The sequence below is a fragment of the Chrysoperla carnea genome, chromosome 4 (assembly GCF_905475395.1).
Source record: "Chrysoperla carnea chromosome 4, inChrCarn1.1, whole genome shotgun sequence".
Classification (NCBI taxonomy): Eukaryota; Metazoa; Arthropoda; class Insecta; order Neuroptera; family Chrysopidae; genus Chrysoperla; species Chrysoperla carnea.
In genome coordinates this window covers 48191520-48211991 of record NC_058340.1, presented here as the reverse complement: position 1 = coordinate 48211991, position 20472 = coordinate 48191520, and the positions used below count along the sequence as shown (strand labels likewise).

The window sequence follows — 20472 nt, the reverse complement described above, 5'->3', positions numbered from 1 at the left end:
ATTAGGTTAAAAATAAAACATTTGATATATTTTAAAATTATTTTATGTATTAATACAAATTGTAAATAATGCCTCACGATTTTAAATTAAATAAATTAAAAAATTCATACAGAATTATTGTTGCTATAGGTCTATGAATGTGAATGACCATTGACTTTCAGTTTTGGAATATTTTTTTCAGTTCTGTATCCATTCGGATTCATTGTTTGCCATCTCCAAAAATCTTCACCTGTAAATGTAAAAATTTGACAATTTATAAACATTTATACTTATTTAGAGTAAGAGTACCCATGATATAAGGGTAAAATGATGATAATTTATTATAAAATGTGAAAATCACTATATGTGGTCACTAAACCAATGTTGTTAATCAATAGTGACTTAACGAATAATTTAATTTTTTAAAAGCTATGGCGTTTAGTTTTTATGTACTTAATTATTTTAAATTAGACATTTAACATGTAGTTAAAAAGAAATTTCGTTTGTAGCACACATATTTCATTAAATATAATTAAAATCGAAACATGCACATTTCTAATTACATAGTATCGCCATCCCAAATAACCTTTAATCGAATCTATTTAAAATTTTGAATAACTTACTTAGCTATTTTTATTAATAGAATTTTTACATTTTTGTTTAGTAAACAAAACGGTAGTGGGTGAATAACTCGAACAATCACAGAATTATTAAAATTTGTAACATTTCCTGAATGATAAGCAAGGAATCAGAATTTTCGACAAATTCTTTTATGCTTTCCATAAGACTGAAATCAATTTATATGTTAAACTTACACATCTGTTCTAAAGTATATTTTGTTTTCCAATTCAATTCTGTATCAGCTAAACTGGCATTTGCATACATTGCTGTAATATCACCTTGTCGACGTTCTTGAATTTCATATGGCACAGTTGTGCCTGTAACTCTTTCAAATGTTTTAAGTAATTGTAAAACTGAATAACCTTGTCCAGTACCCAAATTGTAAACCTAAAATTTTTAATAAACAAATTTTTTAATGTTAAAATTAATTTTACTTTATATAAAGATGATTTCTTTAAGAATTATTTTCTGTGCAAGAAATTAAGAAGAAAGGAAGAATTCGAAAATAAAATATTTCATAAAATCAGTTTTAAATAATTAATTAGTTATATATACAGGGTGTTTATTAATTGATAGTAGAAAAATACACTAATCGATCCCTGACTTTTTCACTTAAAATCAATAAAGTAATTTATTTGAATTTGTTTTAATTTTGAAGGCTCTGCTTTGTTAGAAATATCGTATATATTCAGATGTAGTTAGCTAAAAACCAGGAACATACCTGTGACACTTGCCTTTAATCTTTGATGCTTTTTTTGCAGCATATCTAATGCAGAAACATGGCCAATTGCTAAGTCCATTACATGAATATAATCTCGAATCCCTATTTAACAAAGATATTTATAATAATCTGTATAATAGAAGAGTCTAAACAATTTAATATGTACCTGTTCCGTCTTCAGTATCATAATCACCACCAAAAATTGTTAATTTTGGTTTTTTTCCAATAGCTACTTGAGCGATAAATGGCATTAAATTTGTAAAAGGTTTTGTTGGATCTTCTCCAATTAATCCAGAAGGATGAGCACCCACAGGATTAAAATAACGCAAAGCAATTATGTTCCAATTCTGAAAATAATAATTGATTGTCAACAACGAGAACACAATTACCGCAAATTCACTGCACTATAAACTTTCAGTATATTATCGAACTGACCTTATCAGCGATTGAAACATCTTTTAACATTTCTTCAATGAAATATTTAGTACGTCCATAAACATTTGTGATACTGCCTGTTTTATGTTCTTCAGTAATTGGTAATGTTTCTGGTTCACCATATACTGTACAAGAACTTGAAAATACCAATTGATAACATTCGTGATCACGCATTACCTAAAAATACGATTGCGTAATCAATTATTCAAAAGAAATTTATTACCTTTTGGTGCTTAAATAAAGAGATGTTTGATAACTTGTGAATCTGAAGGTAAATAGAAACCGTACAAAATATGGATACTCGAGGAGTAGGAAAAATGAAAATTTTCTTACAGGAAAAGAATCAACTAAACCGTACCTTAAAAGTAGGCTGGAACGATTTTCTATAAAACGAAAACGTTTTTATAGAAAACGGACGTTTATATAAAAATTAATGAAACGCTATTATATTACTGAAATATTAAAACTCTATGAACCGGATGAATGATTGAATGGCCATCCAGGCAAAAATCTATGCAATAAGTAATATTTGAAGGACATTAAAAGATAATCTTAGAATGCAATTATTTACTCGAATTATCATATTGCACTCAAATAAAAATGACAAATTCAAAGATGGTGTGGAATAACATTTTTTAATATTACTTACTTCCAATAAATTGATCATTCCGATTAGGTTGTTTTTGTAGTATAGTAAAGGGAACAACATGGATTCTCCCACAGCTTTAATTGCCGCAAAATGAATTACAAAATTAATAGTGTGCTAAAATAAAAATAAAAATTATTGTTTTTAATTTACAAAAAAAAAAGAAAAGTAATCTATTAAAACTTACTTTATTAAAAATTTCCTGTAAAGCTTCTTTATCTAATAGATCACATTTATAAAATGTAACTGGTTTTCCGGTAATTGTTTCCACACGTTTTAAAGCAATTGATTGACCATCTTCATTGTCTACCGAATTGACAAAATTATCGATAGCAATCACATCATATCCAGCTTGTAATAGTTCAACAACACAATGACTACCAATATATCCTGCTCCTCCAGTTACGAATACTGTTTTATTGTTCGACATTTTTTAATCTAGAAAAAATCAAATAACAACTTTAAAATAATTTAAACTAATTGCTTTCTATCTAATTGCTAATTGATAAAACTTTCAAATATGAAATTTTAAAACATTTTGAAATACCCGGTATAGAGATTTATTTTTTATATTTAAAAAATCTAATTAATATTCCACATGTGTTTAAACAATTTATCGTGATTTACATTCGCATCTGATTTTTATCACTTCTATACACCAATTCGCACTCAAAGAGCGAGCATGAAATAATAAGAAAAAATTTCTTTGCAGTTTTTGAACCTGCTGTACCTTTATTAATAAAAGTTTGTTAATTATATACAAAAAATCGATAAAAAATTTTTGTAGGAAAAACAAATTATAAATAAACTTGGATATTTTGAAATTTACAGACTTTGGAACGGATGTATATATACAAAATTTTTGATTGAAAGTGTTTATCTCATAATTTTTGAGTAAAAGTCCAGCAGAACTAATAACGTAATAATATTTCCAAACTTTTTCCAATTTTAACATTTTTGTCAGTACACAGAAGTCATCATCTGGCGTTCACATTAGATTGTTGTTAGAATTAAAACCGAAAGATGTTAAAGCCACATGACTATGCACTGACGAAAAAGTTAAAATTATTAAAAGTTAAATATTGAAAAAGGCAGTTTGGAAAGTTTATTACGTTATTAGTAATAATAACATAATAAAGTTTATAGCTTAGGTATAACGTTTTATTAATCCAAACTCATAAGCATAAATACATATTGTTTAATGTAACTTTCTCTATCTAAACAAAATAAAAAATTTACTTAATAAAATAAGGACGTTTTAAAAAAAAAATGAGTATATAAAAATATTTGAGAATAACCTGCTTTCAATTTGACTAATATTAAATCGAATATAAAATTGTAAAGGAACTTTTGGTGAAAAGATGTAGAATTACCCTGGTGGAAAAAATATTTGAAGAAAGAATATAATAAGTCTTAGAAACTCTGAAAAAGTTTTGGGATCACTAAATAACTCTAATTCAGAGTTTCCAGACTTATTCAGTTGTATGAATAAGACAGTCCAAAAACGTTCAGAAATTTAGAATTATTCAGAGTTCCTAAGACTTTTTCAGAGTTTCTAAGACTTATTCTTCTTCAAATATTTTTTCCACCAGAGTATAAGTATTTTTCTCTCTGTTATTATTCGAGAAAACCTGTATAAGTCTGTGAAATTGACTATCAAAAATGTAAATATAAAAATGCTAAGAATGCAATGAATAAAAAACAAAGGAAAAAGTCACTCGATTGCAAAATTACCAATATGATTCATCTAAAACATTTTTCTCATAAACTAGTTCTTTATATTGCATTAAGCATTAATATTATAAAAAATTTCAATAAAAAAAGGCTTTTTAAAATATCATTTGACTAGCCAGATGAAGAAGCTGCGTTTTTAACATAAAATATTTTATATTAATCTAACGGTAAAAACATTTTTAAGGGGTTATGCCATACATACAAAAACATTCAAAGAAAACTGATCACTTTGAATGCAGGTGTAGAAAGAACGAGAAAAACCAATTTTTTAAGTTTTCGAAGATGAAACTTAAACAAAACTTTGATCTCTTGGTGTTTCAAATTTGAATCCCGATTAAATCGACTTATTTTTTTTACTGTTTTCCATTCGAAATATATTTGGTAAATCGAAGCGTAAATAATTATCTGTATATTGAGTTTTGCGATTCAAATTAGTTTTTATTTTAGTTTTAAAAATTTTTATCCACATAATAATGTACTAAAAGAATGAAAAGAATTATTTTAAGATTTTTGGCTTGGTGTAACCCCTTAATACAATAACAGAAATATGTATACAAAAAGCATAGATTTAATTAGTTATTCCAGGTAAATAAAATACCTTTTGTATTATTATTTTGTGACGTAAACATATTGAGTGGCACATCTAAAGTTAAACATGCAAAATATTTATTAGAGACAAGGTCTTTCTCATGTCCACACGAGCTTAAAAGGTAAAATAACAAAAATAATGATTTTTCGTCAATTAACTCTAAAAATGATTATCCTTCGGGCGGAAAGTGTATAAAAATAGTATACACACCACGGGAGCAAGTAAAGAATGTCTGAGATCTCATGTTTGTTACCTTCGGCTTTTCCTCGTGCGAAAATGAACATGAGATCTAAGACATTCTTTACTTATGCTGCCTAGATGTGTAATAAGTTAAATTATTTAAAAAATATTTTGTAAATTATTTAACTTTTAAAAGTAAAACAAGGGAAAACAAACAATTGACTGAGTTAATTGTTGAAATACCATGCATAGTCAGTGTTGATTTCTTTATGACATTACACATACAAACATGTGACACATACATAACTGATAATCAAGTATAGTACATATTATAAAATTTCCGCCTAATTGGCGCCCTCACGGGTAAACAGTGATGTTTACGAAAAAATGTTTCAAACAAAAGTTGTTTAATTTTTGATAAGGAACATTTTTTATATTTAAGTTTTTGTTCTATCTCTAACGGTTTACAAGATGGGACCTACGAACCCAAGACCCAATTGACCTATGATGCTCATTTACGAACTTGACCTCACTTTTTACGTCCTGAGCACGCTGTAAAAATTTCAGCTGGATATCTTTTTTCGTTTTTGAGTTATCGTGTCCACAAACGGACGGGCGGACAACCGGAAATGGACTAATTAGGTGATTTTATGAACACCTATGACAAATTTTTTTTCCTAGCATCATTATTTTTAAGCGTTACAAACTTGGGACAAAACTTAATATACTATGTATATTTCATATATACATGGTATAAAAATTATTGAAATATTTTAATAGTTTCAACATTGTAATATTAAAATTCTTAACCATTAACGAAAGCTATTTGATTTTTTAGAAATTTTTGCTGTTGTATTTTAATATTTCTCTTATTCTTAATTTTCATAAAACATTTAATTTTTTATATTTTCGTCACATACTCATGCAATTTTTGGTTGCAAACTAATTATTTTCCATTAATAACCATGGTAACTGAAAATAACCATGGAAACCGACTAGTTTCAAACTACTCCAACCAAAAGTATTTTTCAAAACATCTTTACAATGAAAAAAAGCAGATAATTTTTAGTGACATCCTGTATTAATTGCCAATAGTTAATGAATCAGGTAAGAAAACTAAGAACTTTAATCCAAAATTAAATAATTGTAATTAACATGTAAAAATATGAAATTAAAAATTCCAACTGTTCCATGAACATTTTTATCGAATTTTCTATAGTATAGGTAATTGGTTACGTATTCCGAATTTATGAAATTCAACAACAGAAAACTTTATTTGAATTGATTTTGATTAATGAAATAATTATTGATAAAATGAATAAATCATAAATAAATTATAATTAATATTTTTCTAAAATAGTAAATAAAATATCTTACATTTTGTAATTTGTTGATTTGAAAATTTTATATTTGCCGATTATATTTAAAATTGTTGTTAATTAATGACGCGGGTTCATTAATAACAGAATAACTCACAAAAAGAATATACACTGATGAACCTTTAACAGTGAATGTTTGTGTTAGACACTTGTTGAAGAGGATATGAAGTGATGGATATGCTGATTATAGCCACGTTCTTCCACAATCCACTAGTTCTCCAATCTACGGTCAAGTTGAATATAATGATGGCCATTGATTTCATTCATTCCACAAACCGGTTTTATGCACAGTTTATTTTACTGCTAATAAGATTTTATTTATAGAAAAACAATGTGAATACAAGTGTACTATTAATTATTGTTTAAACGCCAAACATCGAGTTTTCATTTAACATTTATTTTTAGCCCTTTTCAAAATCTCCTCTATGGATTAGCTTTTAAAAAAAGTATAATTTTAAATAATCGTTGTTCTCATTGGTGGAAAATCTCAAACTTCCAGTGAGAAAGAGCAATATTTGTTCGAAGAAAAAAAATTTTTTCACTACTTGATTCGAATCAAATTTAATTTTCTATCTATAATAAAACTATACATATACATAAAAATGCACTAAAAAGTAAAAAAATAACGATAATATAATGTAGTTAAAATTATTGTTATTTTTGGAGTCGGTGTCAGCCAAGGAAACAACTCTGACAGAACAGTTTGCTACATTAGCTTGGCTGACACCGACTCCAAAAATAAAAAAATTTTAACTACATTATATTATCGTTATTTTTTTACTTTTTAGTGCATTTTAATTTGTTTTGGAAAAGTTTTTCTTTTGAAGTCGGTTTTCTTTTTGTTAAAAGTTTTTTTTTATTTTGTGATTTTTAGTGAACCTGAAGTGCACTAACTAATTTATCACTAAAAAAAGAATCATCGAAATCGGTTGGCATGATTTTGAGTTATTCGTCCTCTTATCGTGCATACTTAATGCAAATTTAAGACTTTTATGATTTTCTCATGGATGCCGTTATCAGAACTCGATCAAAATGAAATGGGACCACACGGGAAGCACTAGCTTTCAAATAGATAAAGAATCATCAAAATCAGTTCACCCTGTCAAAAGTTCTGAGGTAACAAACATTAAAAAAAAAATACAGTCGAATTGATAACCTCCTCCTTTTTTGTTTGAAGTCGGTTAAAAATTAATGAAATTTCTATCTTAAAATGGATGTAAACATTTTTTAATATTTTGTAAATCTTACTCGAAATTATTAATTTGTTAAAATAAATTAAATGCCAACGAAAATTAAAATAATATAATTCATAGGCCCCGGCGAGATTCGAACTCACGATCTCCTGTTTACTAGACAGGCGCTTTAACCAACTAAGCCACGGCGCCGTTAGTCAAAATTTCCATAATTCCCTTGAGGAATATGACTCCATTCACTAACTCTTGATAAATTTGAAGCCTAAACCTTTTGCTCATAACATATATGCAATTGATAAACCAAAAAAGAATTCAACAGATAGTGAATATAATATAAATTAAAACTCAATCTAGCTCGACAAATTCAAAAAAACCTAATTTGACTTCATCGATTTGCTTTCGTTTCGGACAGTTATCAAAAAACCATTCAAGTAAAGAAAATCGAATGTATTTTACCTTTATCAAACATCGCTTTTTGACAAAGATAGAAGATATGTGATATGCCTTTACTTGATCGATATGTAGCTGTCCGAAACAAAAAAGAGTCATTTTTAAATGAAAAGTCCTACTTAATAGGCCTTTTTATCGACGTCCCATTTTTTTAAATTTAGGATATTGCATTTAATGTATGTTATATGTAAAAGCACAGGGACGCGGGCAGAATAAATATTCGAAGGAAATTAGATTACCAAATACAAAAATTATGTATACTACAAAAATTAACGTAGCTAGGTTGGAACAAGGATGGACTTTTAAAGGTTACTGAAGTAAATTTTTAAGTACAGTATTTTAACTGAATGTAGATCTATCCTCAGTAAAGACAGATGGGTTACAGCAACGTTATTTTTAATGTCTTAAATGGGTGATGACTGATTTTTGCCACATTACCCATAAAAATGTAAAAGTAGACTTGATACAAAAACAAAATTTGAAATTAAAATTGATTAAAAAACGAAGAAGTTATAAGATTTAAAGATTGTTTCCCGTCTCTTTCTTGAAAAACATAGTTTTATATATAATCTCTATGGCGATGTTGTTCAATGGCGCCACTGTGATAAATATTCCACTTTATTTAATTAGCAGTTTTAAACGTTCGTATTTTGAATACTTCTAAAAATTTCCAAAAACCAACTTCTCTTTTCTATCCGTGTAGTGAGAATTCTTCACTTGCAGTGATGAGAAAAATTTAGTCATCATCCCCAATGCTCAATTCTTATTGCGTTTATAAGACACCTTTTTACCAATAAATCTACTCAAGCCAAGACGTCTTATGGGTAAACAAAAACAAAATACAAATTCGTGTCGAATAAAAAACCACTCCAACTTTTGACAAACTTTTTGAAGACTTTAATGTAATGGCCATTCAAGTTTCAGTTTTCTTTTTCAGGTTTTAGAAAACATAAACTCAACTGTCTGTTTAGTGGAAAACCGGCATTAATAAAATTTTCAGTTTGTATTAATCAGTTTTATATAACATAAATGATTTAGTCTATATTTAGAGGTAAATAAAAATTATGAACATTGAATTCTTACAAAAAAAACAACAATTTATTGCAACAAATTTCAAGAAATATTTATTATCAAATTTTGTTGTGCGTTTGCACTAGGTGTTAAATTATGTGTTTCTAATTGTTCATTCGACACATGATCTGTGATGCTTGCGCCAGCAAGTAACAAACTTAAAGCACCTTGTAAATTTATTAAATCTTCTGATAAACGTTCATCTTCGCGAACAAGTTCTGTTAATCGTAAAAACAGCTTACCAATTTCAGCATTTTGTAAATGTACTGATTCCTCAAATACATCAATAAAAATATTTGCTACATCAATTAAAACACGAGTAAATCGATAGTCTGTTATATACTTTATTAAAAATCGTAATATTTGTAATATTGATTTTGAATCTCGTCCAGTTAATGCAGCTTTTAATCGTTTACGTCGAATTAATTCTTCCATAAGAGCAACTGTTGTTTCTGGTTTTTTATTTATATTATATGGTTTTAAAACAGAATCAAGTGCTTTTGTAAATCGAAATTTACGTAAATGAGTATCATATTCGGGTAATTTATCTTTATTGTATGTCGGAACAATCACATCAACCGTTGCTGGATGAGTATCTGATACAAATTTGTATGATATTTTTTTCGATTTAACTTCTTCTTTTTCATTTTCACGACGACTAATTGAAACAAGACCATCAACTGTTCCAGCAACAACACTTTCATCGTTTGGTGAAACACCAAGACTTAAGATACCGTTTGGATAATCTAAAGTATGTACAGTATTATATGTAGCTACATCGTAAATTTTTACATGTCGATCCAAACTACTCGACATAATTCGTTTACCATTTTGAGCTAACCGTAAACATGTGATTGTTTTATGATGATGAGACATTCTGGCCAATAATTTACCTTTCATAAAGGCATCCCAAACACGTATTTCAGTACCACCAGCTGTTAAAAATATCCCCCCAGTTGGTAAAAATAATATAGATTCAATTGGAGCATTATGATCTACAGAAAATACAACATCTGTTGTTCGTCCGTCATACATTTTACAAATGTTGTCATATGATCCAGATAAAATAATATCTTTTGACACAGGACTTACAGCACCTGCTCGAATATAATCTTTATGCTCGTTATATTCATTAATTACTTTTTCAGTTGGAATATCCCATACTCGAACAGATTTATCGTCAGAAAAAGATGCAATGTGAGTTTTATCTGATGTAAAAAAGGTGCGATGAACAGGTGCTGTGTGTCCTTTAAATAAACGTAGTAAATTTTTTGAATTGACATCAAAAAGTTTCACGTTTTTCTCTTCACCACCTGTACATAATAATTTGCCATCTGATCTAAACGATGCACCATAAGCACTTTCACGAAATCTTGATATATTTTTTGTAACTAACTTTGTTATGGGATTATATATTTGCACACGCACAGAACAAGTTACTGCAAAATAATGAGGTTCAACTGGTGAAAAATCGATGTAGTCTATTGGACCAAATTCTTTTACCAATACAGGTGCCTAAAAAATTCAATTATGTTAAAAACAAATCCAAGTTACACAAATTTTATGAACTTACAGAAAGTTTTTTCCAGTATACATTATCAGGTGTTAATACTGATGTTGGCTTCGTAAAAATTTTTATATTAGTTTTTTTAAATGAAGACATTTTTTTATTTATTTCCTTTTGTATTATAACGATAACCTATAATTCGCATGTGTTATTAAAAACATTTGAACACATTTGAAAATATTTGGCTACAACCACAGACTTTTGAATATTTTAATAGACGGTTTGTTTTAAAATCAGAACCATAGCTCACGGAAATTCACTATTTATAGTTCTAAATGGCTGCGTTCGGGATAGATAGATGATGTGTAATTTCTAAGGCATTACTTCTCTACGCGTCATGCGATGTCAAGTGTTAACCAAACGAAGGGTTCTGCTTCATTATTACGCTGACATTGAGTGGCATTAACCAATCTACCACCACCAACAAACGCCTTTACTTGCCATGCTAATAACTGCCATACGATTAACCTCCATAAATTTTAATGTATTTAATATTTATGATATTTTTCTTCTCGTTTGTGACAATTTAGAAATTATTGATTCTTATTGTGAGTTTATAACTTTATAAGTAGTGAAGTTATTAAAAACATTTATGACTATGTAATTTTCAAGAAATAAAGAAAAATTTATTATTTTTTTTGAATTATATGTAATTGAAAGAAAAATTATTTTCATTTTGTAATGTATGTATTTTTTGAATATTTTGTTGAAAATTTTCATCATAAAAACATGCAAACGTTACAATACTAATTTCATGATAATATAAATCTAAATATTATTAACTATCTAGTAAGAATGGAAAATATTATTTTATCACTGGAGAAAATGTTTAATAACTCCAAAACTGTTCATTATTTTTCATTGTGCTTATTGAAACGTTTATTAGAATTCTTGAAACTGCAACATATCAAAAATTGAGACAACATTAGCAGGGAGTCAATTACCACAAAGTTTATGCGAGGTCATTTATCTAGCTGACAATGGTCTAATAGTTGTATAATAGAAACCGACGTAGAACGTCCAGATTTGCGTTCTGCGTTATGTTTTTAATTCAACGCCGTCAAACTTCTGTTCAAGTAGTATGTAGTACACTGGGTGCGCACCAATTGAATAAGTGCAAATGAGTGCAACCTTAGGACAGTAAATGTAAACGTTGTCAGTTTGAAATCTTGACATTTAAGACATAACAGCAGTCAGTGCAGTGTCTGTAAATAAATAAGTAAATTAGACAAAAACTTTCAGTAAAATTATAAATATAATTTAACTTAAAATGAGGTTTATATAAATAATAAAGCACGGTGAATTGAGAAATTTATATAGTTTCTGTATAAATAATTAGGACAACACACAGTTTAGTTAGCATTGCATTTAAATATAATGGCCTCAACTGTACGATATAGATCTGAGGGAGATTTGCCTCCTTGTGCTAATATTTCACGTTTGGAGGAGAGAAGATCCAGAGCAAGAGCTTTGAGATTGGAGCGTAGTCGTAAACAAGATAAACCAGACGATTTTGTGTGCTATGAAGATTCAGATTCTGACGATGATGCATTCTCTTTGAGAAGAGAATCCTTAAATATTTCATACAGTTTTGTCGATTACATTAGAAGCAGAGAGTTAAATAATAAAGAAGTACGTAATATATCCAAAGATTATGGATCTCGACATATACTTACACATGATATGTTTAAAGAAACACCTGTGTCGTTGGGCAATATGAATAAAGTATTCTGTTCACAATGGTTGAGCGATAGACAAGTCGTTTTTGGAACAAAATGTAACAAGGTATGCGTTAATATGCTTGGTATATAAAATATGTTTAGAAAAATAATTCAAAAATTGAACAGGAAATTAAATTTTTCATCAAAGTATGGATAAAAGTCACGCTTTGTTCATTAGATATAAAATTTAAAAAAATTAAATTTTCCTCTAAGGCTCGCAATATCGGAAACAAAACATTGTTTAAAATCATATAAAAATTTTGTTCTTCTTTTGAAAGATTTGTTAGACGCTTAATGTTAATAAAAAATATCTGAATATCTTAATACATAAAAAGTAATTTTTAGATTTTTAATTTAGCAAAGTCAGCAACTTTGTAGTTACCACTGAAATATTTTTGCAGTTAATTTTATGTTAAAAGTTAAAATAATTAATTAAATTTTAGAACTTCAATTTGAAAGACTTCTTGGGACTTTACTTTGAAAGTCTCATTAAAAGTTAAAACTCGAAAATATCAAATTTTCTTTGCTAGTGCAGTGCCAAAGAGCTCATACAAGTATGCGTAAAAGCACGTTTAAGTAAAAGTTAATAAGCTTTCGAGCTATTTTATTGGATTTCTTGCAAAACAATTTTTTTCCTTTGTGTACAGTTTCAAATTTTACAGAAACGCTAAAATATATTGCGATACAATTGAATAAAAAATATTTGCAATATTGTGTCTTTTTAGTTAATGGTTTATGATGTTACAACGCATACACTCGACCAAATACCATCGTTATGTGGTAGTCGAGATATTGGAGGGAATGTTGATCAACAATGTGGGATTCATTCGGTGGAATTAAATCCATCAAAAACTTTATTAGCTTCCGGTGCACGTCATTCTGGTGATATAGCTATCTACAGTCTGCCAACGTTAGATCCTGTATGTGTTGGAGAAAATGCACACAGAGATTGGGTAATTAGAAAAATTTGATTTAAAAAAATTTAGTTTTGGTAAATAGATTTTGATTAAACTTTCTGAAACTTTTATTGTTAAATAGCCTTTGATGAGCAGATTAAAAGCCTTCGCAGGCACAAATTGTCAAAAGTTTAGATAAAAATTTTCTTCGCCAATTTTATGATTTCACACTTCATTATTAGATGCCATTATTAGGGCATTATTAGATAGATATGCACAAAATAAAAGCCGTCGGGTAAATTTTTTCCACAGGATTGCGAAGCGTGTATTATTTTTCGCACACCCCATAGTGAGGGGGATTATTAGATAGATCTTTACATATACACATAGAAAACGCCTTTTTAGCAAAATTGCTTCCTATATACGTCCTGAAAGCGTGTATTATTGACCATGTTGGAAAATTCTTAACTTTATTTTGCGCCATCCGTGTTAAAATATGATAAGTTATTTTTATGAGTTTTTTTGTAACAATTTTGAGTAGATGGACACCCTGTATACATGAGTTATGTAAACATATAAATTAGTTTAAAACTTTTGGAAAAACTAAAAAAATTAAAAAATATAATGGATTTCTATAAAATTGTTTGAATAGGTGTTCGATATGTGTTGGATCGATGATCAATTCTTGGTATCTGGTTCACGTGATTCACGCATGAGCCTGTGGCGTGTAAAACCAGAACTCTTGCAAGAAAAACATGAAGGAATGCCCTTGTATCAACATATATCACCTGTAGAGATAAAAGAATGTAAAAATGCTCAAAAAGTTCGAGCACTTGCATATAATAAAACATTTAGAGAAGTTGCGGCGTTATCATTAAATGGATATATACATGTTTGGAATGCAGAAACATTTAAACAGAAATTGTCACGAAAACTTCCTTCATGCCAAGAGAATGTTTGTATAGCTGTACAAGATACAGGCTTATATGCTATTGGATGTCGATCGTATACGTTATTATTAGATGCACGGACATTACAGGTAAATATATTTTTAACCACATCTGTAATACTCTTATATGATCACTTGAAAGAATGTCCAAATATTACGGTGCCGATAATAATTATTTTCTCTATCCTCCAAGTGGCGTTGTTGACCACGATGCGCATGCTTGTCAAATTAACAATTATCTAAAAGAACAGTAGCAGATTCGCAGCACAGACATAGTCAATTGGATGGTATAGAGTACAAGAACTATTTTCCTCATTTGTTATTTTCGTATGTTAAATTTCAGCCCGTAAAAAAAGTATCAGCACGTTATTCTGGATGTGGAATTAGGTCAGCAAGTTTTCAAAATAATGTTTTAACTATTGGTACTGGATTGGGAATGCTTATGTTCTACGATTTACGAGCTGGAAAATATTTGGAATCAAGTATTAATTCTTCCAGAACAGTTGTTCTTAAAGCCAGTAAAGGCTATGTGGTAAGTTATACAAGATTAATATAAAAATAATTTTTCAAATTTTTTGCCAACTTTTCGTTGCCATTCTTCTTAACTTAAGACGAAAATACTCCCGCTACCTCTTACAAGTAAAGGAACATCTAGCTGTTGCAATGAAATACTTTTAAGATAAAATAGAATTCTTCATGTTATTGCGAACCTCAAATCCAGAGATAGTTGTAAAAACGCATTCTGATACTAAACGGAAAAAAATTTTGCAAAGAAAATTTGCATTATTTTACGCATTATTACAACCAGGGTGCTCAAGAATTTCATCGGTACAGAATAGCACCTCCAATGTGATAATTAAAATATGTACCGCAACTCCAAAGTGCATTTTAGAACTGTCAGTATCAAAAATTAAAAATGGTTTTAATTAAGTACCTTACATTATCATCAATAGATTGACTGAAAAATTTTATAAACGATACAAAATATTTACAATTTCATACTAACCTTTTCGATAGCTATGATAGTTTTTATTTGGAATAAATATTATTATTATTATAAATCGAGCACTTTAAATTTTTCAATAAAATCCATTTGCAACGTCATCGAATTCAAAGAAACCTATTCGTTCTATTTGAGGCAACTATACACCAACTGCGTAGCTTGAGTACTCAACTAGCTCCTAATCTATCTTGATATGTTTTCTAAGCATAATCATAAACTTTATTACTATTAGTTCTCCTATTTAATAAAACATGAATTTATTTTTTAGTATCCTGATGGTGAATACATGGAAGGTTTTCAAAACGTAAAATATGTTCCTGCAATTTATACACATGCATATGATAACAGTGGAACAAGACTATTTACGGCAGGAGGACCTCTTCCTGCAACATTTATAGGAAATTACGCGGGTTTGTGGCAATAAAGCGTCGTTGTGTATACTAATATTATTTTCTAAGAATTATTATTTATGAAATGAAAGTTTTGTTCGTGGATAATGTTATATTTCAAAAGAATTTTCCGTGTTTTTTTTTTTTTTTTTTTTGTTAAAATGTGTCAGTAATAGGTACTATCTTTAATGAAACTAGTAAAGAGCATAAGATGATGAATTATGAATTTAATAACATATATGTATTATAGAAATATGGCTTAAGTTTATAAGTGTTAGGGTTATCGAGATAGTGAAATTGAAAATGGAATTCGATGCAGTGATTGAGTGCGGCTTTTATTTATTATTATGAAAAAAATTTGAACGCCAAACGATTTTGCTGCGTATTTCATCGATAAATCCATGGAGACCTACACAAGGAGAATCAATGTAAGCGGGAGAATTGACAGAAATTCAACGAAATGGCAGATGTTATAGCGTCGCTAGTGTTCTTTTTGCACCGTCATATACATAAATTCGTCATCTTTTTAAAATCAAACTCGCGCCATACACTAGCTTCATTCGGTGCAAAAGAAACTGGCGTCTTATTTTTGACAGATATTTGGTTAAATGGAGTTGAATCTTCTTATGAAGTCTCCATGGATAAAACACTCGATAATTAAATTGAGCGATATCCATACAACTAGCATCTCATATTTCGATAATCTATTTTTTCTTAAGAAGATTACCAGTAAATGATATACAGTTGGAAATTACTCCGATGTTGATAATTTTATGTTAAAAATTGACGCTCAGCTCTGGTCATATATCAGAGTTGAAAGGATTCTAATAAAATGGTAAATCTTTTTATTTATTTACAAATAGACCATTATATCAAAATATTTTTCTAAAAGAAATTTCTTATCGAGGTTAAATGAGAGTTCTGGTTTGAAAAGTTTTTTAACACTGTCAACAAACTTTTAAAAAGGGCCAAAAAATAATTATCAAGTACTTTTCATTTCAATACCTCGAAAAAGAATCTCGAACAAAAATTCTAAAATTGTATGTTTTTATTAGCTCCGTCTCTGAGTTTTATTTCAGGGAGTTTTACTATAGTAACGACAAACTATTAATATAATTGTATGGATGGGCATATAAATCTATAAATTGTATGTATGTTTTGTATTATGTTAATTTATTTTTTTTAAATATTATTTATGCAATTTCGACTTTTATTTTTACAATTTTTAGTGCAAAAATTTTGTTTGTATTTTTTATTTTTCAATAATTTTAATTTGAAATTTACTATACCATTTACATGTAAACAAATGCAAATCTTATCAAACACAAGAGAGTTGATAGTTCAATCCATTCACTTGTCTATGAATTGACAGTAAAATGAAACATAAATATCACAGAGAAATACACAATTTATCACTAATTATATAGAGAGAAAAGATTTGATTTTTTGCATGGATAAACTCAAAAACTAAAGAACCGATTTTAAAAATTATTACACCTATAGAAAGGTACATTATCGGCGAGTTACGTGGAAATAAGTGAGAGCAAGGCTAAGTGCTAGTTGCTAATAATTCAGTTTATTTTATTTATTCTGTGGTCTAAATTCAATCCAGCTGAGGTTACTAAGGTAATGCGGTTCATTAAAAAATAGACCTTTTCATCGATTTGCTTTTGTTTCGGACAGTTGTCAAAAAAATATTCAACCTAAGAAAGTTAAATACATTTTATCTTTTTCAAGCAGCGCTTTTTGACAAGGATAGAAGATATAAGATATGTCTTTATTTGATTGAAAACAGTTCGAAACAAAAAAAAATCATTTTGTAAATGAAAAGCCCTATTAGCTAACACATTTCTAAACTGATTAACTTGCTGGATTTTATAACACATTTGAAGTGTAACGAGTTTGCCTGAAATATTAAAGTATAACACATTAATAAATATTTTTTAGAGTTAGTTGACAATAACAACACGCTTTCTTACCATAAAATAAAATTAAATTTTTTTATTCTGTCAAAAACGCTGTTATCCATTTTGGTGACGTAATATTGGTAAAATCAAGAGTCATTACTTCAAAACATTTCAAAGCAGTAATTCTCTCATAGCGTAACTCGTACCATAAACCACTTCTATGTTGATTTTTGGTCTCTTTTTAATGATATTTATGCCATTAAAAAAATGTGCTATTTCTTTCAAAAATTCATCACAATCATTGCTTTTTTTTACTAAACATTGATTGACATTAGGTAATTTAGTAAGAGCATATTAATTTTCTTGCAAACGAAATCATTTTCATGTATTTTATATATATTTTTTTTCGAGTAATAAGGTTTAACAAAATTTTTATTAAGGGAGTAGTTTCCATGCTATATATTGATATCTGAACAGCAATTTAGTACTATAATACATGCATGATTGACATACTATAAACTTAGAACGAAATTTTAAGATTTAAAAATACACGGATAATGTTTTGTAAGAATATTTACTATGTAAAATTATTTATTTTTAATATAAATCAAGAACTATAATGGCAGCATTAAATTATATTTTAAAACAATTAATAGTATAATAAAAACCAATTTTTTTTAAAATAAATCTTACCAAAATACAAATTTTTTAAATATTTTATTTAAGGAGCCGTGTAAGGAGAGATTGAGACGTGTAAATAGTTATTTTTAGAATTTGAAATGGTTATAACTACTACAGAACTTAAAAAATATGATTGCTTTTTAAAGCCAATTATCTGGAAAAATCAGTATAAAATAAAAAAAAGTTTGAATTAAAAAAATTGCTTTTTTATTTTCACCTGAGATTATAAAATTAAAAATATTGGTTTATATTTAAAAGTTTAAAGGTTGTGGTCTAATTCAACCAAGGGAAATGTTATGAAGCTTAAAATTTCAGAATATAACTGCTAATATTCTGTGTCGATGTCCGGGAATAGAAAATCGGCGTTAAAAATTTTAGGATAACGTTTTCTAAATGGTCTGGAAGACACGATAGAAATGAACATCGAGAAAATAATGAGCTTGCTAAAAGCTAAAAAAGCTTGAAATTGAAAGTTTATGAGTTTTTTTTTTAGGCGAAGAAAATGATGGATGTGTATAGATAGTATAAGAAAATAGAAATAAAAAAATTGATTTTATTAAAATGTCTTTATAAAAATAGTTCCATTTAAATTTTTTCTAATTTGCCCAACAAATTATGTAAATTGTAAATATATTTTATGGCGTAGTTCTCGTACTAAAACAAAAGTTTGTTAAGAAAATTAACAAACTAATTGGCTATGAATTTGATGTCAAAATGATTTTGGCATTCGTATGAACACTAATTTTTGTTATTTTGACCCAAATTTTAAAGTATTACAATATCCTATTAGCAATAGGATTACATATTTACAATAATGTTTTTATTTGGTGAGTGATATTTTATTAACGATTTATATAATTTTGAAAAACGAAATTTTAAAAAACATGAATGAATTCGTTAAGTATATAAATTAAATGGAAATTTTATTAAAAACATGTTAGAATTATTTTTTATATTAACATTTTAAAAGTATGTAAAAAAAAATTAGACAAAAGGTAAATTTTAACTGTTGGGTAGGAACAAAACATTTCTATTAATAAATAAATGTTTAAATGGTTATTAAAAAAACTACTGTAAAATTTTCTGTGTTTGAATTATTTATTAAATGTGACTCACTTGAAGACTTCTTAAATTATTTGTTTGCTTTTATTTTTCTAATAACGAAAATATAAATTTGTTGTATATTAATTACTATAATTTAGAAATCAATTGGATAAATTGTAATGGAACTTGAAACTTAAAAAGTTTTTTGTGTAAGTAAAAATAAAAAAAAAACCATTTCATCAATTTTACCGCGAAAAAGCATTCTCGTAGTAAACATTATTTAATAATTTCGATTCAGACAATATCGATTTTGATCGCATGGAAATATATCTTAAGATAAAATACTTTTAAAGAAATGAATATATACAAATTCATTTGCAACAGTTTCCACTATGATTATTGTCGCTTCTTTTTAGACACATAGTGACGTAAATCATCAAAGGTATGCTTATTAAAAAAGATTGCTTAATACGTTTATTTTAGAGCCAAAATTCACAATTTTTTTTATGGTTTAATAGATCTTAGCAATTGTTTATATGTCCTGCTCAATTTTGGAAGTTTAAAAGATTTTATTCTTCTACAAAATTAGTGTATTTTAATAATTAACAAACAAGAGAACTAATTTTTTTAAAACCCATATATTTTGAAATCTTTTGGTTGTTAGAAAAAGTCGATTTTGTAAACAAGAAACATCTTTTATTTTACTTTTTTTTATTTCTTTTGATTTAAAAGACAATTTTTTGTGGTTTAACAGACAGGTTTTTTTCGTACATGCACTCGCATGTCCATTATTGAGTTATTGTGTTTAAGAACGGACGAATATTAACTGATGTTATTAGTTTTACACATTCTTGTCTTTCAATCATTACGGCCATTGCCAAAGTGAATAGCTTTGTTAGCTGAATGTTAATATTTTCGAAAGCAGAGATTTTTATAAAAAATAACTTTGGTGCTACGAACAAAGTTTTGGTATAGGTGCTCATAAAATCACCCAATTAGTCCATTTTCGGTTGTCTGCCCGTGCGTCTGTTGACACGATAACTCAAAAACGGAAAGAGATATCAAGCTGAAATTTTTATATCGTGCTCAGGGCGTAAAAAGTGAGGTCGTCTCATCTTGTAAACCGTTAGAGATGGAACAAAAGTTTAAATGTAAAAAATGTTCCTTATAAAAAAAAAACTTTTTTTTGAAACTTTTTTTCGTAAATGGGTTAACATCACTATTTACTCGTGAGGGCGCAAATTATCTTAGAAACATTATATAGTATGTATAATATACAGGTACCTATTGTTTATATTTTAAATTTATACGTTACAT

General features: G+C 27.9%; 3 protein-coding genes and 1 non-coding gene across 4 annotated transcripts; 1 reads left to right on the top strand and 3 right to left on the bottom strand.

The window, feature by feature from the left end:
• Window positions 1-73: 73 nt before the first annotated feature.
• On the bottom strand, window positions 74-6412 carry LOC123298580 (UDP-glucose 4-epimerase-like). Its single transcript, XM_044880635.1, has 8 exons — window positions 6283-6412; window positions 2590-2840; window positions 2406-2519; window positions 1757-1933; window positions 1488-1668; window positions 1335-1423; window positions 795-987; window positions 74-229 (listed from the first exon to the last, which is right to left on the bottom strand). The coding sequence occupies exons 2-8, from the start codon at window positions 2830-2832 to the stop codon at window positions 132-134; spliced, it is 1095 nt and encodes a 364-aa protein (XP_044736570.1). The 5' UTR covers window positions 2833-2840; window positions 6283-6412; the 3' UTR covers window positions 74-131.
• A 1183-nt stretch (window positions 6413-7595) lies between these two features.
• Trnat-agu lies at window positions 7596-7669 on the bottom strand. The gene has a single exon. It is a non-coding gene; the product is annotated as a tRNA-Thr (tRNA).
• A 1367-nt stretch (window positions 7670-9036) lies between these two features.
• Window positions 9037-10721, bottom strand: LOC123298568 (U3 small nucleolar RNA-associated protein 15 homolog). The gene is made up of 2 exons (XM_044880617.1): window positions 10572-10721; window positions 9037-10513 (listed from the first exon to the last, which is right to left on the bottom strand). Exons 1-2 carry the CDS (start codon window positions 10659-10661, stop codon window positions 9041-9043), a joined length of 1563 nt encoding a protein of 520 aa, XP_044736552.1. The 5' UTR covers window positions 10662-10721; the 3' UTR covers window positions 9037-9040.
• Window positions 10722-11815: 1094 nt separating this feature from the next.
• On the top strand, window positions 11816-16486 carry LOC123298570 (DDB1- and CUL4-associated factor 12). Its single transcript, XM_044880619.1, has 5 exons — window positions 11816-12350; window positions 13012-13239; window positions 13835-14221; window positions 14475-14663; window positions 15403-16486. Exons 1-5 carry the CDS (start codon window positions 11943-11945, stop codon window positions 15556-15558), a joined length of 1368 nt encoding a protein of 455 aa, XP_044736554.1. The 5' UTR covers window positions 11816-11942; the 3' UTR covers window positions 15559-16486.
• Window positions 16487-20472: the final 3986 nt, after the last annotated feature.